The sequence below is a fragment of the Sebastes umbrosus genome, chromosome 10 (genome assembly GCF_015220745.1).
Source record: "Sebastes umbrosus isolate fSebUmb1 chromosome 10, fSebUmb1.pri, whole genome shotgun sequence".
Lineage (NCBI taxonomy): Eukaryota > Metazoa > Chordata > Actinopteri > Perciformes > Sebastidae > Sebastes > Sebastes umbrosus.
This window is the reverse complement of record NC_051278.1, coordinates 11,752,764-11,768,286: the sequence shown is the minus strand read 5'-3', so window position 1 is coordinate 11,768,286 and position 15,523 is coordinate 11,752,764. Positions and strand designations below refer to the sequence as shown.

At 42.7% G+C, this 15,523-nt stretch overlaps 1 protein-coding gene across 10 annotated transcripts in view; it reads left to right on the top strand.

Annotated features, from left to right (window-relative positions):
• cpeb3 (cytoplasmic polyadenylation element binding protein 3) overlaps nucleotides 1-15,523 on the top strand; it is a 51,822-nt gene that overhangs the window by 13,992 nt on the left and 22,307 nt on the right. For 8 of the 10 annotated variants that reach the window (XM_037781981.1, XM_037781983.1, XM_037781987.1 and 5 more), the window contains 3 exons: nucleotides 7,828-7,884; nucleotides 12,299-12,322; nucleotides 15,115-15,282. In XM_037781981.1, coding sequence (XP_037637909.1) covers nucleotides 7,828-7,884; nucleotides 12,299-12,322; nucleotides 15,115-15,282 — 249 coding nt within the window. The remainder of the gene's footprint in view (nucleotides 1-7,827; nucleotides 7,885-12,298; nucleotides 12,323-15,114; nucleotides 15,283-15,523) is intronic. The other 2 variants (XM_037781982.1, XM_037781985.1) reach the window with 1 other exon arrangement.

Sequence of the window (15,523 nt, the reverse complement as noted above, 5' to 3'; positions counted from 1 at the left end):
CCATGTGGTATAGAAACTTCTCCAACTATACCAGCGTTCTATCCTTTTTGTACCCACATCTGGGGGGAAAAAAATACTATTTGTACGGATTTGCAAGCAGGCAGCCAATCATTCTTCGTTTTCATGCGACGTGTGATTAGCCCACTGCCGCAGCAGCTACAACCCATGCAGTCTTTGGTGTGGTGAAGTCGATCGAGGTGTATACGTTCGAAAGTATAGCTCTACTACACGCCTGTGGCATCTGATAAACATAAATGCGATGGTAGTGTCATTTTATGCAACTGAATGCTTCCATTCACACGATGAGTAATATGCTGCCTTCAAATGGGGTCGTGTTTACCGTGTTCACGAGAAGACGCCATATGAACGCCCCCCTCTTTTGGTATTCACGACCTCGTAAGTGGAAAGTTTCTGAAAGCTCTGAGTTTACGACTTGTGACGTGTGTGTTGACGTTGTCAGAATGGCGGAGCCCATGGAAGTTAATTTTTTGGTGCATAATAAGTTAATATATTGTAATTTCAGTCGTATATTGTTTTTCTTCATAATTTTATAATAAGTCTGAGGAAAATGTTGATATTCCTAACAGCCTCATCTTTTCCTCTGTCATTATGCCTTTGCATAAACTGCATTATGTTACCCACTTGCTAGCTTGCGAAATTGCTGGCCTCCGTGGCTTCTAGACGCTGACAGTAACGTTAATGTTGCCGTTGCTTAGCAGCAGTGTTCTCACAACTTAACTACTTGAACGCCACGCATATTGTGTACACGACTTCCCATGTTGTAAACATAAGCTCACGAGTTTCATTTGAAGGCACCAGTAGAGTACTGATTTTAGTACTGGTATTGTATTGTTTTAAACAATGCCCAGCCCTAAGTGTAAGTCTATGGGCTACTAAGATCATCTTCTAAGTTTCCTGTTTGGGAAACGGAGCACATTCATGGAAGTGTTCAGCATTGGCATTGTCACCTGGAGAGGTGCAACCTGACGAACCTGATCAATATTTCTGACAAGTGAGAAAAATAAATATCCAGCATATATAACATAATATGGATATTTTAAATTAATAACATACCTGATTTTGACTAAAGCTGTCTTTTGTTGTTGGGTGCTAACTTCTAGACCAGTAATTCTTAATTGAAACCTACTTAGAGGACACTACACAATAACAAGTGAAGACATTATTATGATAAGTTGTGTCCTAAGCCAGCTACCGTCGTAGTAATTGTGACATTCCACTCTGAGGTTACTACCCACCAGCTGAGAGCCACCAGTCAAAACTAATTAACCCAGTACGCCCAGTTTTGCATTCTCAACTGAATGGGTCCCACCCACATCCATCCCATCACAGACATTTCTCGCATACTTCTCATTGTGACTGGAATAGTTGTTTTTCCTTGAGTGTTTTATGAGTCCCTGTATGTATGTATGTGTGTTTGTTTCTCTAAAGAAGGAGAAGCACTTGTACTGTGATGCGAATATGAATCGGTGGGGTGAGAGAAGGTGAGGTTACCCACACCCATCTCTCTCTCTGTGAAGACAGGGAGGAGGGCGAGGTCATCTCGATTCAACCTGTTTTTTTCTTAGCACTTGTTTGGAGAAGCTTCAAAGGGTGTGTGTTGTCTGTGAGAGAGAGAGACACTTTATTCGCCTCTCAAACTTTGTAAAAGCTCCTGGGTGAGGGGCTGCAGGGACGTCTGGGCCCTAAACACACACTGGTCTGAACTGGGTCAGCTGAGCTCACGTGTGGAGAGCTAGGCACCCCCACACTAACACACACCCACCAGAGATTCTCCCCTCGGCCTGGAAAAACACTACCAGTCTGACAACAGCCACCACCACCACCACCGCTGCTGCCAGCTATATCATCACACACAGGATACACACATCCAAATTGTCTCTGACATGTAAATCAACTGTGACATTCCATGCAAAGCAGTCTCACCTCACACACTCTTTCACCCATCGTCGTCTCCGCAGACACGATACTGTCTGCAGCATTCAGCCACTCCCCAAACACACAACCTCAATGGTGTCACTAACCAGTTGAAATACTCAAAAGTGTTAATAAGTCCCTTAAGTCCTCGTGGAGGCTGTGTGGATCCCACCCCTCCCACAAAGCCTCTCTCTGAACACACACACAAACACGTTGCCTCAGCTGGTCTGACTCACATGATCTTACTCATGCGTCAGATACGATTTGTGTTGTGTGTTTATAAGTGCAGCTTTTAGAAGATTGAACTCCTGAATCAGCTTCATTGGCCAGGTATGAGTAGGCTACACATACCAGGCATTTAACTCCGTTTTTGTTGCTCTCATTGTACATACACAGTAAAGTACAGAAATACCGCTAAAACAAGAACAACAAAGCTAAACAAGAGTAAACCACCTACAAACAAATAGGTGAAATAAGATAAATATTTGCTTTGTTTCTCAAAAACATCTTATGGCTAAGATCAACTTTATTCCATTGTAAGTAGAGCTGGGTATCGGTCTTTAATAATACCTTTTAAGGTATCAACCGAAATAACCCACTACCAAGTAGTATCGAAACTTCTCCAACGATACCTGAATTCGATCATTTTTATACTCACAGCTGAAAAAAAAATGACCATTTGTATGGTTTTGCTTGCAGGCAGCCAATCACCGCAAGCGTCCTACAAATTAATACAGAAATACAGCTAAAAACAAGGACAACAAAGCCGAACAAGAGTAAACATAAACATTTAGCTACACACAAGTAGGTGAAAGAAGATAAATATAACTGTAAACAAATATGCTGGACTAAATATAGAATGTCTAATGTGACAGGTGGATATGTAGGCTACAGTTTATGCATGTATACATGTCAGTTTACAGTAGGTATAGGCCCTAGACATGAGAGTCGTATCTTCTCATTTAACTCTCGCCAAGAAAAGCACATAGCGTATTTCCAAAAATGTCAAACTATTTCTATAAGTCTATAAAATGTCAACAGGTTTAAAAAGAAAAAGGTGCATAAGTTTGGAAATGCTAACATATGCAGAGCCTGCAACCTACAAATATTTGGGAATTTATTTGAGAAATCGCTTAAAATATTGTATCAGTTGATTAAAATTGTTGTCTATTAATTTTTCTGTGAACTATTTGAATAAAGAACACCTACTGGCATGTGTTTTAAAAAATGCTAACTATCTTAGCTTTAACACAAGCAGCTTTCCACGGATTTTCCAGGCCGTGTTGTGTTTGGGTGTCACCTATTATCGGCCTGTATGAGGTATATTGCTGTTGTAACAGATAGAAGGTGCGAGCTATAAGTGAAGTCAGTGGGAGGGAGAGAGCAAACACTGGTGCTGTTTGACTTTGTGCACTTGTTGACAAGAGCAGCGGATAAGAGTTGACACACACAGGAGCTTTTATCAGGAGGAAAACAAGAATGGCAAGTGCAGTATACAGGTCAGATGAGTAAGAGTGTGAAGGTGCTTCAATGATAGGAAGCAGTGGGTGTTTCCGTATAACTTTTCTTGAAACCTTTGCATAGCTAGAAGCCCACACAACATAAAGTAAAGATGTGGTGTTACAAAGGTCTCCAGTGAGGGTTTAGATAAAGATTCAGCTTTAACCAAGAAAAACACTACCGTCCTCCGTCTTAGCTATATCCTCAAAGATCACGTTTGTTTGTAGAAGGAGTTCTTTGTGATCTTTTGTCTTCTGGCTAGGTTCAGAGAGGGGTCACCGCAGCTTAACCTGAGGTGAAAGGTCAACATTTGAAACACACGGTTGGGTTGATGTTGTGGAAGTGGACTTGACCTCTCAACCTTTCAACCCTCATAGTTAAACGATGATCTCAATGTCGAGGGATGCCCCTGTACTTTAAACATCCAGTAATGACTGTATAGAGATAAGACAATGTGTTTGTTGGCTGTGTTAAAGGTTAGTCTCATCTTGTTTCCGATAAACGACACTGTCAGAGTGCTATGTTTTGTTATGGTGGAAAAAATTCACGACTCCTGCGAGCATGACTGAGCTAATCCAGTCCAGGCAACAAAACAAGTCTGGGCTTGTTTTGTCTATTAAAATCCTGGTGTGTCCAGATCTCACAAGCCCATGAAAGACTATTGAAAGCATTACTATCACTGCCAAGTCAGGCTTAACTGGACTCTGGAAATCCTCTATTATTATTTAGTAGTTTTACGATTAATATTTTTATGAAACATTAAATAGCAGTGGGTGGTTGGAATATTTGGGGATTTGCTTCTAGAAACTATTTGTGTTTTATACTGCCCATAATTATACCCCCGCGACAATGTAGTCGGGGGTATATAGCGCTCCGCGTGTCCATCCGTCCTTCCGTCCGTTCGCGTGACACACTTTCGTTTCTGGAGCAGAACTCGGAAACTATTTAACTTAGGAACTTCAAATTTGGTCTGATGGTTGACAGTGTGGTCTAGTTGTGCCTTTTGGGGGTTTGAAGTCCAAGGTGCCCAAAATTTTTCCCAAGAAATATGATTTTTTTCAACTTCAATTTCGTTTCCGGAGTAGAACTCCAGAACTATTTCACTTAGAAACTTCAAATTTGGTATGATGGTTGACAGTGTGGTCTAATTGTGCTTTTTGGGGGTTAGAAGTCCAGGGTGCCTAAAACTTTGATTTGAACTGTGATTTTTTTCGACTTCAATTTTGTTTCCGGAGTAGAACTTGTTCCATTAGTTCCAAAAGGGCAAAACCTTTGGCCCTACTTTAGTAGGAGTCGAGCAGTGAGCGGGGGTATTTGAGCCATGCTCACTTTTGTCTTGTTTTATATAGTTTTAAGTGTTATGGCTGTTTAGCAAAATAAACTTTGGCCCTGTTGTAATCGTCTTGTAAAGGGTTTTTGGGTTCAGCTGGAGCTTGTATGAAAGGAGAAGAAGTAGGCCGATCTGACAAACAGAGATGCACAAATCTCTCACCAGGTTCTTACAGAAACATCCATCCCACTCAATCTTTTCAGTCATCTGTCGGCTGTGTGCAAAACACATGCCTCTCTTTTTTTTTTGCCAGTGTAGTGTTGTTAATTGAAAGTTTCTTTGGCAGTAGTCAGCAAGAAGTGCAGCTTTGGGGCACCCTGCTGCTGAGGTGGTTTTTTTTCTCTAACATTTCCACACCTTTCTGTCGGCACACCCACTCCCCTCTCATAACTTCTTCTGGAGCTTTCTCCTAGAGGTGTTATTGAGGGCTTAAATATGTGCTATAATGTGGAACAGCGGGAGCAAAACGTGACCAAAGCCGTTGAGAAGGACTCCAGGTGGGACACAGTCGGCGGTGATCAGCCAACATAGTGAAAATTTAACCGCCTAGGAAGAAACTTGAGGCACCGTACTCATTTGGCCCTCAGGATAGTCCATGTAGACCAAAGGTCCCAACACTATTTTCATTACCAGATGTCTCAAAACCTGCCCACCGTTGACAGGACCACACGCAACACAATGATAGATATGGTTGTTGATCAGTACCAGTGACTCAGTATGAAGATGGCGCTATGAGACAGTCTGCCCTCCAGCCAAAAAAACAAACCAGAAAGCAGTAATGTTAAAACTACCTCCTCACTGTCTGTCGAACATCAGCAGACCAATGTCTCAGTTGTTGATAGCTGTTGATGAAAGATTTCTTTACAGCCCTTAAAGTTATACAGCTGATGTTGCTTTTAACCTCATTTGGCACTTCAACACAGTGAGGCATACAGCTTATTAATTAAACACTGGTATCTGATCGGTACTCGGTATCGACCGACACCTAAAACCCAGGTATCGGGACTGAAAAAGTTGGATCGGTGCATCCCTACTTAAACCTCTCAGAGGCCTCATGCTCCCCCACAATGACAACTGTGGAGTGTCCCCCGATTCCAAATTGATGATCACTGGCTACATCTAGCTAATCCATCCCCTACTCTGTATCCCATTTCTACCAAAGCAGTCACGGCGACGTCACCGTCCAGTCTGTGCCGCGTGAAAAGGGAGGTACTGTTGGATCCGTGCGGAAAGGAAGCGGATGGCGTGTCTCCCGAGTGGCCGCGCTGCTGTGTAACCATCATGGGGAGGTTGAGAATAGCTCAGGCTCTCGGTGAGGAAATGTCACCAGAAGAGCAGCAGCAGCGACTCGGGGGCCCCTCAGGCCCTGCCACTCAACTCCTGGGGGAAGCAGATGGCACATGCCCAGTGCTATTTTAAGGCTTCAGGAGGGCAACTGCCCCCCCCCTCTGTCATCCAAAATGTTGACCGAAAGGCGAGCTCGGACCACAGTGTTCGCTGTGACTTTTGCCCTCCTATCAGCGAAGTCACGGCTTTGATGGAGTCTTCGAAACGGAGTGTACTAGTAATGCAGCATTTTATAGATCCTCTTATGTATTTGCTCAACCAAATGCAGTGGTACTAGGTCAAGGTGCATGATCTGTTCTGGAGATATAAGGGATTCTCTGAAGGATATTTAAGCCAGTCAGACATTTGGCCTTAAGCACACTGTAATTTGGTTGGAGGACTAACAAATAGACCATCCACACGTTTACCAATACACATGATAGAGAGTTAAAAACCCCTCAGTGTCGGGAAAACAACGCTGGATCTTCCTCTTTTTGTAATCTTACAAAAATGTTCATAATAAGTTGGAAAGAGCAAAGATCATGTGACACTAGGCCATGTCACACATATCCACGTGTTCAAACAAACATGTGTGTGAATGTATGGGCTTGTCGCTCTCCATTTGCCCTCGAGTACTACTGTCAGCTGGATTCTGACTGGCTGAGAGAAGTGTGTGGAAATCCACATCTGTGGCGCTGCAGGGTGGCCACCCCCTTGTCCTCCCCCTTACCTCCCCCCTGCCTCTCTGGTTTTCAACCAGGTCTAACTGCTAGTTGTTTGCGAGCCAGGAAGAGGCCCCCTCGCTGTCCCCACTATCTGTCTTCTGCGGTCATATTTGGAAACGTTTGACATGTCGTCTTGTTTGCGCCATAGGAACATGCGACATGCAGCTGGTCAGTGTCTCAAAGTCCATGTTACATATGGAGGAACATGCACTAGCTGTAAAGGAAGATCTCCGTTGCAGCTGTCCCCCTCGACCTTAACCCCCAGTGTTAACATATTATAACGTATTATATTAACCGTATTTGCCAAATATCAATGTGTATCCCAGTGAGACTGTAGCGTCTTTCCTAAATGACTCTAGGTAGGCGGCTTGCTTGCTGAGTAAAAAGCTGGTGTAGGCGGATTTTGACAGAGGGCCCTAATTTAAAGTGGTTAGGGATAAAGGGCGTGCCTCTGCGGCTGCTTCTGCAAATGATGTTGACAGTGAGACTGCAGTGTTTTGTACTAAACCAGGTAGGCTATTTCTGCCTCGGGTTAAGTGTGTTTGTCTTGTCGCCTGTACAAATGGGATGATGGAGACAGAGATAACCAGGAAGACTTCCATTTAGACGTCCCACACCGCCCCTCTCCCCACAAAAGCACCGACAGATGGGCCTATGTAACATTCACACGTTGTCACCGCAGCAGAAAGCACGCTCTGTTGAATTCCTAGCCTTATAGCCGCCTTTGTTTTTATGTGTGTGTGCATATGAGATATGTGACAACAAAGGAATGCTTCCAACTCGTTTTTTTTTTTTTTTTTTTTTACATCTGCTGTCTGTGGTCTTCATTGTGTCACATTGAGTAAATTTGTTGTTTATTCATGTCATGTTAAACATTTCATCACGGCTGGCATTTTCCCATTGCCGACAGTAGAATGGAAGATTAAATATGTCTGTCAACAGGGTGACTTTTATGAGAGATTTCCATGTTTTCCCTCTTTTGTAAAAAATATTTTCTTTTTCTTCCGACAGGACGCATGGGCCTCAACTTTCATCATCCTGGAGCAGAGCACATAATGCCATTAAATAGTAAGTCACATTTTATTGTAGTGCCAATCATCTTCTTCTTCTCCAAAACAGTTTTTCTGATAAAAGTGTTGCAGCTGCTTTTTGTCCTTTTTGAAGGAATTAAGAATGGGAAGTATTTTTGTGGTGTGTTCTCATGAAGACTGTATGTAAGAAGTGTCGTTTTGAAGCCTCGAGTTCAGCATTTTGGCCGTCGCCAGCTTGTTTTTTTGCAACCAGAAGTGACATGAGAGGGTGGAGCTAAGTGCAACTGAACGCGGAATAAGACATTTTTAGGCGACCAAAATGTTTATAATTAACTTTCATGATCTGAAAACACACTAAGTTAAAGGACGAAAATACGGACAATTTCCAGACCAGACAACGCCGTGGTAGCGACCTCTCAATCACTAGCTACAGCCCTAAAGCATCTCCTGCTTTATTGTCTATTTGACTCTAAATGGGACCATAATTTACTAAATGAACATCATGCTGTATTGAAGAAGACTTGAAACTAGCGATTGAGACCATAAACTCATGTTTACAATGTTTACTGAGGTAATAAATCAAGTGAGAAGTAGGCTCATTTTCTCATAGACTTCTATACAATCAGACTTCTTTTTGCAACCAGAGGAGTCGCCCCCTGCTGGCTATTAGAAAGAAATTAAGTTTAAGGCACTTCAGCTTTGGCTTCCCTTTTCAGACACCGGAGTTGCCGGGGTCAGTGTGCACACCTGCCTCCCTGTCTGGATTCCCTGACACCATAAACCTAGGATAGACCTCTAAGCACTGGGGCGAAGCACAGTTGACCTGTGAATAGCACTTCTAAAAATACCCCAGTATGTAAGACTAGATTCCCCCCCGGTGTCCCACCAGCCGGCAGATGACCAACAGTGACAGGAGACGAGCCAGAGAGAGAAATCAGGTCTTCATCCCATATGCTGCTATACAGATGCCACAAAGTTTTCCACGCCAGGCCCTTCCGAGTACTCTTTATTTGTCTTTAGATGGGATCAGGGACATGATGATTAGGGTCTTACACACCCGCGACAGTTTTTGAGTTGTTCGTCTGTAAATCCGACCCATTCTCGAGAACGCGATATCTCAGGAACACCTTGAGGAAAATTCTTCAAATTTGGCACAAACGTCGACCTGCACTCGAGGATGAATTGATCAGAATTTGGTGGTCAAAGATCACTGAGACCTTACGTCCGTCCCATTTTCGTGATATCTCAGGAACACCTTGAGCGAGTTTCTTCAAATTTCGTACAAACGTCCACCTGGACTCAAGGATGAATTGATCGGAATTTGGTGGTTAAAGGTCACTGTGACCTCAAAAAACACGTTTTTGGCCACAACTCAAGAATTGATATGCTAATTACGACAATTTCACGCACATGTCTAACAGGATAAAATGATGAAGCGATGACATATACAGATATTGATGTAAACTGCAACTTGTTGATGGAGGCATAATTCTAGTTAGTCCATGTCCTCTGGTTCTTTTAGGCGTAATCACGTTTCTCATAGTTTTGTTCAAGCCTCAGCAAAAAACATCAAGGACGGCTGGACTGACTGGTGATCAAACCAAATCAGTGAAGTTTTCCTCTCCGGACATGTTCAGTCGGCCTACGGGGTATAAAAACGGGTAAAGGCAGAGGATATGTAACATAACTTTCTTGGTGAAGTAGTTTCTACCATCACATCTTGATGCTCCTTCCTCTTTTGTTCTTTTCATCACTCGTATCCTCGGAGAACGCGTCCTGGATTGATGTTAAACTGTTGTGTCATGGGATTACGCTCAGGCAAGCACAGATCTGCCCAGATCTTCCAAGTCTGTCAGAGCCGGCTCTCTCCGCTGTAGCCTGTGATGGGTGTAGACAGGGAAGCTTTGGTTTCAACTTTTAAAGTGTTTCGCCTTCATTTCGTCCCATTAGCTTTGAGGCTTCACGCTGTGAGAACCAGTAACTTCTCCGGATGGTGTTTGCACTTGAAGTGAGGAAGAAAGAATGGGGAGTTAGTGAGCGTAGGTCCTCTATTCAGATTTATTGGTGTTGTTCTTGACAGCTTAGTAGAAGTGTGTGAGGCTTTGAAGCCGAGCAGACCTCAAACTCATCATGCCCGGAGGAATCACTTTCAAACTCTCTGTCTCCCAGACACTACACAGTTTGAAGTATTCTTAACCCTCACTTTTCCCTTTCCTCCTCTCCCTCATGGCTTGTATTCTCTCTCACTGAGGTATCTGACGGTTTCCCACATAACGTTTTCTTCATTTCGCCCTGGTTGCTAGGTGACTTTGTTTCTGCCAAGGCCAGACGGCGAGAGGGCAAAGCTGCACAGAGGCTGCCCAGGTTTTTGGATTGGAGAGCCAGATCTTTTTAATGAAAACATAGCAAGGGAGAAGAGGCTCAGAGACAATATATTCCCCGAGAGAAGCCAGAGGGGCAAGTCACACAATGGGGCTCTCACAATGCAAAGGCCCATATTGGTTTTTGAGGCGATGAGTCTGCTTTGTGACTGATGCGTTTAGAGGAGCAGGAGGATCCATTTAGTAATGTTACCCCTCCTGCTGTTGGTTTGAATTCGACCCGTCTTAAGACACATTTTCGCCTCCTGTGTGGCTTTCATTCACGGCACAGCAGATTCAAATTGAGCTCATTTGTGGGAAGATTTCAGAGATTAGGGAAACACTCAAACGTAATCCTGAAACAAGATGTGGGGTTTTTGCATACAAATCCTGAGCTACATTTAGCGTGAAAGTTCATTTTTGATCTTGGAAAAAGTGGTAAAACTAAAGGTCTATTCAGAGCCTTTGAATGCATCTCATGGTCTTTCTCAGCTGTCATCATGTGGCCTACGTATAGATATTTTGCCACGTGATAACAGGTGGTAGTTTATAAGGAGAAAACAGTACGATGCAATTAGTAAAAAGCTGCTAAGAGGACCTTGATGAACTGATAATGTAGCCATTGTAGGTCTTTCTCAGTGGATGGAGTTTGCATAGTTGTCATGGAGACAGCTCAGTCAACTGTCATCACGTGACCCAAGTATGGAAATTTTGCCCCGTGATAACAGGTGGTTGTATATGGGGGTGAAGACAATAAGATGCATTGGAAAAAACTACTAAGTGGACCTTGACTAACTGGAAATAATGCAGCTTTTTTGACAAAAAAAATCAGAACTCAAGGTCCTCTTACTAGCTTTCCTGGAACGCATCTCATGGTCTTCATCAGTTGATGGAGATTGCTCAGTTGCCATGGAACTGAAGTCAACAGTTGGTTATATATGGAGGAGACCATGAAATGTGGTTGAAAGCTCTGAGAAAAGCTATGAAGTGGACCTTGACTAACTGGAAATAAAGTAGCTTTTTTTGACAAAAAAAAATCGGTACTCAAGGTGGACTTACTGGCTTTTCCTGGAGCTTTCAAACACATCTCATTGTCTTCATTAGCGGATGTTCAGTGAGGTCATGTGATAACAGTAGGTCGTAAATAGAGAGACCATAAAATGTGGTTGAAAGCTCTGGAATAAGCTAGTAAGTGGACCTTGAGTTCAGATTTTATTTGTCCAAATGAGCTACGTTTGTAATAAGTCAAAAATTAAATTTGATAAATAAAATTCCCACTTGTTATATTTTTTTTATTTAGATTTCATTTGAGTCACTGCATTGAAACAATCATTAAAAATCTGAAAAAGATAAGACGTAGATCATTTTTAAGAGCTGGCACATGTGATCAACTGATTAGATATAAGTGGTCACAATGCTGTACCTTCGCCTCGCCATATATTTGGATCCGCTCAGCCCTGACATCATCGCCTGCTCTCCACCGCGCCCCTCCTCCCTCTCTCAGAGCCCCGAGGCTGCCAGCCACCTCCGTACCCTCTCCTTTCCTGTGGGAAGTTTCCACTCGCACCTGGCCTGCCGTACCTGACCTGAGAGCAGCTTTTAATATTTCGCCAAGGCCATGATAATGACTAACCTGCTCTCCCTTCAGTCCTGCATGCACTCTGCTTTATGGCCTCATTTGTGAATATTCACAGAAGATAATCACGGACGCGGGCTATTTGTGGGTTCATTAAACTGAGATTACGATCCCCGGCTACAGGGCGTTGCATTATGCTGCTCAATATCTCGGCCGTTTCCGTGGTTAAACCTCACCTATCACGCCGCACTCCCCCGGCATCTGCATGCGTTCGTTGCCAAGGCAGGTGCAGCAGGGTTACTGTGGGCCGGTGCCAGGCCGTGATAATCACCCTCCTCCCGTTGCCGAAGCTTAGGTGTGGCCATCTGTGGTTTCTCTGTTGCCTTAGAGATGTTCCTAGTTTTGGTTTATTATTTCCACAAAACCCATGTCTCTGTATCTCTTTCCTACCCTTGTTCCTGCCCCAACCCTCTGTCTCTCCTTGTGTCTCCTTCCCCCACTGTGCTGACAAGCAGCCCGGAGCTATGGCCGCAGAAGAGGTAACGTGTGGCGTTTTCTCTGGGGTTCTGCTTGCCATGCCGGCCGTGTCTCTCTCTCCGAGGCTGAGGGGGGTTCTTAGTGTGGTGGTGGTGTCACTATCTGCTTCTCATCTGTGCTGTGATTGAATGAAAATCATATTAATTTTGACACGCAGTTTTCCGTGTTGTGAATTTAATTGACGTGGGGCGAGGGTCACCCAAAATCTGTCTATAATTATGAATCTTGTTTTGCTTGATGGTGAGAGGGGGAAAAAAAATCTGTCTGTTTCTTTTCTCTCTATTCTGAGTCAGCGTTCTACCTGTAATGATTATAACAGGAACAATAAAAAAGAAAAGTATCAGCAGTTCTAAAAACAAATATGATCTGTTTGCAGTATTTGGTACAACAGGGATGGACTCATCAACTCATCCACCAAATCAAACACTAAACCTTTTCAAATATTATGACACGTTTAGTTGGAGTGCTTCCGATTAGATTGTTATCTATCAGGCCATTAAATAGGCGTTATCAGTCGCTATAAGCACCATAGATGTGGGTCAATAGGGGCCTACTACACCCACTAGTAGGTTTTATCATCTATTCACACGGAAGATCACCGAAATAAGCTATAGAAGAAGACGGTTTTGTTGCCTAAACCCAGTGGTGTAGAAGTAACTAAATACATTTACTCAACTACTGTACTTAAGTACAATTTGAAGGTACTTTTATTTTTTATATTTTATTCGACTTTATACTTTTACTCCGCTATATCTCAGAGAGAAATATTGTACATTTTAATCCACTACATTTATGTGACAGCTGTAGTTACTACTTACTTTACAGATTCAGATTAATAATATTTAATATAATTATGATGTATTATTATTATCTTTAATTGTTTTCTGAGGGGAAATTCACAAGCTACCCAGCAGTAGCTAATATAAACTAGTTAAAATTAGCTCCACCTTTACCAACTGCATTAAAGTGATGACCACATTAATACATCAATAATTATAATACAATAATATAATATAGATTTTTTTGTAATGGGCCATTTTGCTTGATGAGCACTTTTACTTTTGGTACTTTAAGTATATTTGTGTAATGTTAATACTTATGAACATTTACTAAAGTACAATTTTGAATGCAGAACTTTAACTTATAACAGAGTATTTCTACTCTGTGGTACTGCTACTTTTACTTAGGTAAAACATCTGAGTAGTTCCTCCATCACTGCCTAAACCTAAGGAGGCTGGCATTTGCATCCTGTGTGAGCCAAAGTAGGCATATTAGGCCCCCAATGACCCACATCTATGGTGCTTATAGCGACCGATAAAGCCTATTTAATGGCCTGATGATAATAGTCAAATCGGGTGCAGCGTCTGGAGGGTTTCATGAAGGAGTACGCTGACTCAGAAGGGATTCATCATCTGAATGGCAAAGATGGGTGCTTCCAACGTGGCTCATCTCTGATTTGATGTGCTTTTTTTGACTAATTCTGTCTTTCTTCAGCAAGGAGGAAAGCTGCTGTGTGACGTTTTGTAAGGTCACTGCACTAGTGGGCTGCGGTTATATGTTGTAGTAGGAGGCAGAAGACAGGAAGTGCAGTATTCCTTATGATGTAAAAATGTAATTGCTTACCACATTTATCAACCCTGCCTAAGAAAGAGAGACAAATGTGATTCTACTGCATAGGACATTCATATTACATGTGGACATTACAATTTAAAAATACACTAGAATATTGCTAAGTCATCGCTGCACCAGTGGAAGCCTCCCAATGGGAAACCAGATTTCCTCAGGCGTGATGTGTCCAACAAGGAGAGAATACTATAACCATGCTCATCACTGACTGATCAACAGTCCCTCCATTCTCATTATGTGCTGCATTCAGCATGTTGAAGGCTGGTATTTTAATGAGGATTTGAGCCAGGAAGTTCCCAAGACGACATTACAATATCATCATCATTATAATTTGATATACACTGTGGCCAGAAGTATGCGGACACTCGGATATTACACCCATATATGATTGTTGAACGTGTTCTTTCCACAAAACTTTGGAACTTGGGAATCATTGTATGTTCTTGGGTGTTCACATATTTTTGGCCTTATGTTGATTTTTTTGTTTTTATGGGGTTCCTTTTTTAAAATTATAGACCTTTTCAAACTTGACAACATTAACATTGTAAATGGGCCCCTTTGTATTTCCTGTTGCAATGGTAGTTAATGCAGTAGCAGACAGGAAGGCTGCGTCCAAAATCACATACTATTCACTACATACCCAATATGCGTATTATCGTTCAACCTACTTTTGTGTGAATAAACAGTATTATGTTAGGGTTTTTGGAAGCACTGAACTGTAATTTACGTCGTCACTTCCCGAGAGCCTGTTTCCCCAGCAACAGACTGGCAATGAAAAGGCCTATAACAGAATATCAAAAACAATTTTAGTCAAATTTGGGGAAAAGACGAGAGATTTTCCATTGCCATTGTAGTTGTGGCCTTGAAGCCACCCCACCAACTGAAAATATGATCACTTGGGAGTTGTTAATATATTGACAGCTTTTATATAACATCCTCATCAGATAAAAGTCAGAAATACAGACGATCATCTCACTTTAGTCAGAATTACGAGGGTAATCTCAATATCTAAACTGATTCTGCTGCAGTAATCCAGATGTGATTAATTGATTAATTTGTCTCTCACACCCTCCCTCCCTTTTTACTTCACACTCTCGTACCTCTCTGTCATCCCCCCCGTTATCCCTGTCTGTCTTCCTGGTGTCCTTCTCTCTTCCTCTCCTCCAAGGTCGTTCCTGTCTTTTTCCCTTTGAGGATGGTTTCCTCGACGACGGTCACGGTGACCCCTCCTTGACCCCGGGCCTGAACTCGCCTACCCGCTGTCAGAACGGAGAGAGGATGGAGCGCTACTCCAGGAAGGTCTTTGTCGGAGGCCTCCCCCCTGACATAGATGAAGGTAAACAAAGGATGCTTTTTCATTTACTCGTCTACTTCACTTCAGGCTCTTTCTGAGCATCTCCCTGCTGCAGATTTATACTGATACATAATGTGTAGTACATTCACAACTGGAGCCTCCCAGTGCAGTCTTTGGCTTTTTGCCACTAGCAGTTACACTGAAGTATTTGAGCATAAAGGCACCTTGACACCCCTTATTGCGGATATTAATTTAACACACTATTAAGCCACGATAAACGTAG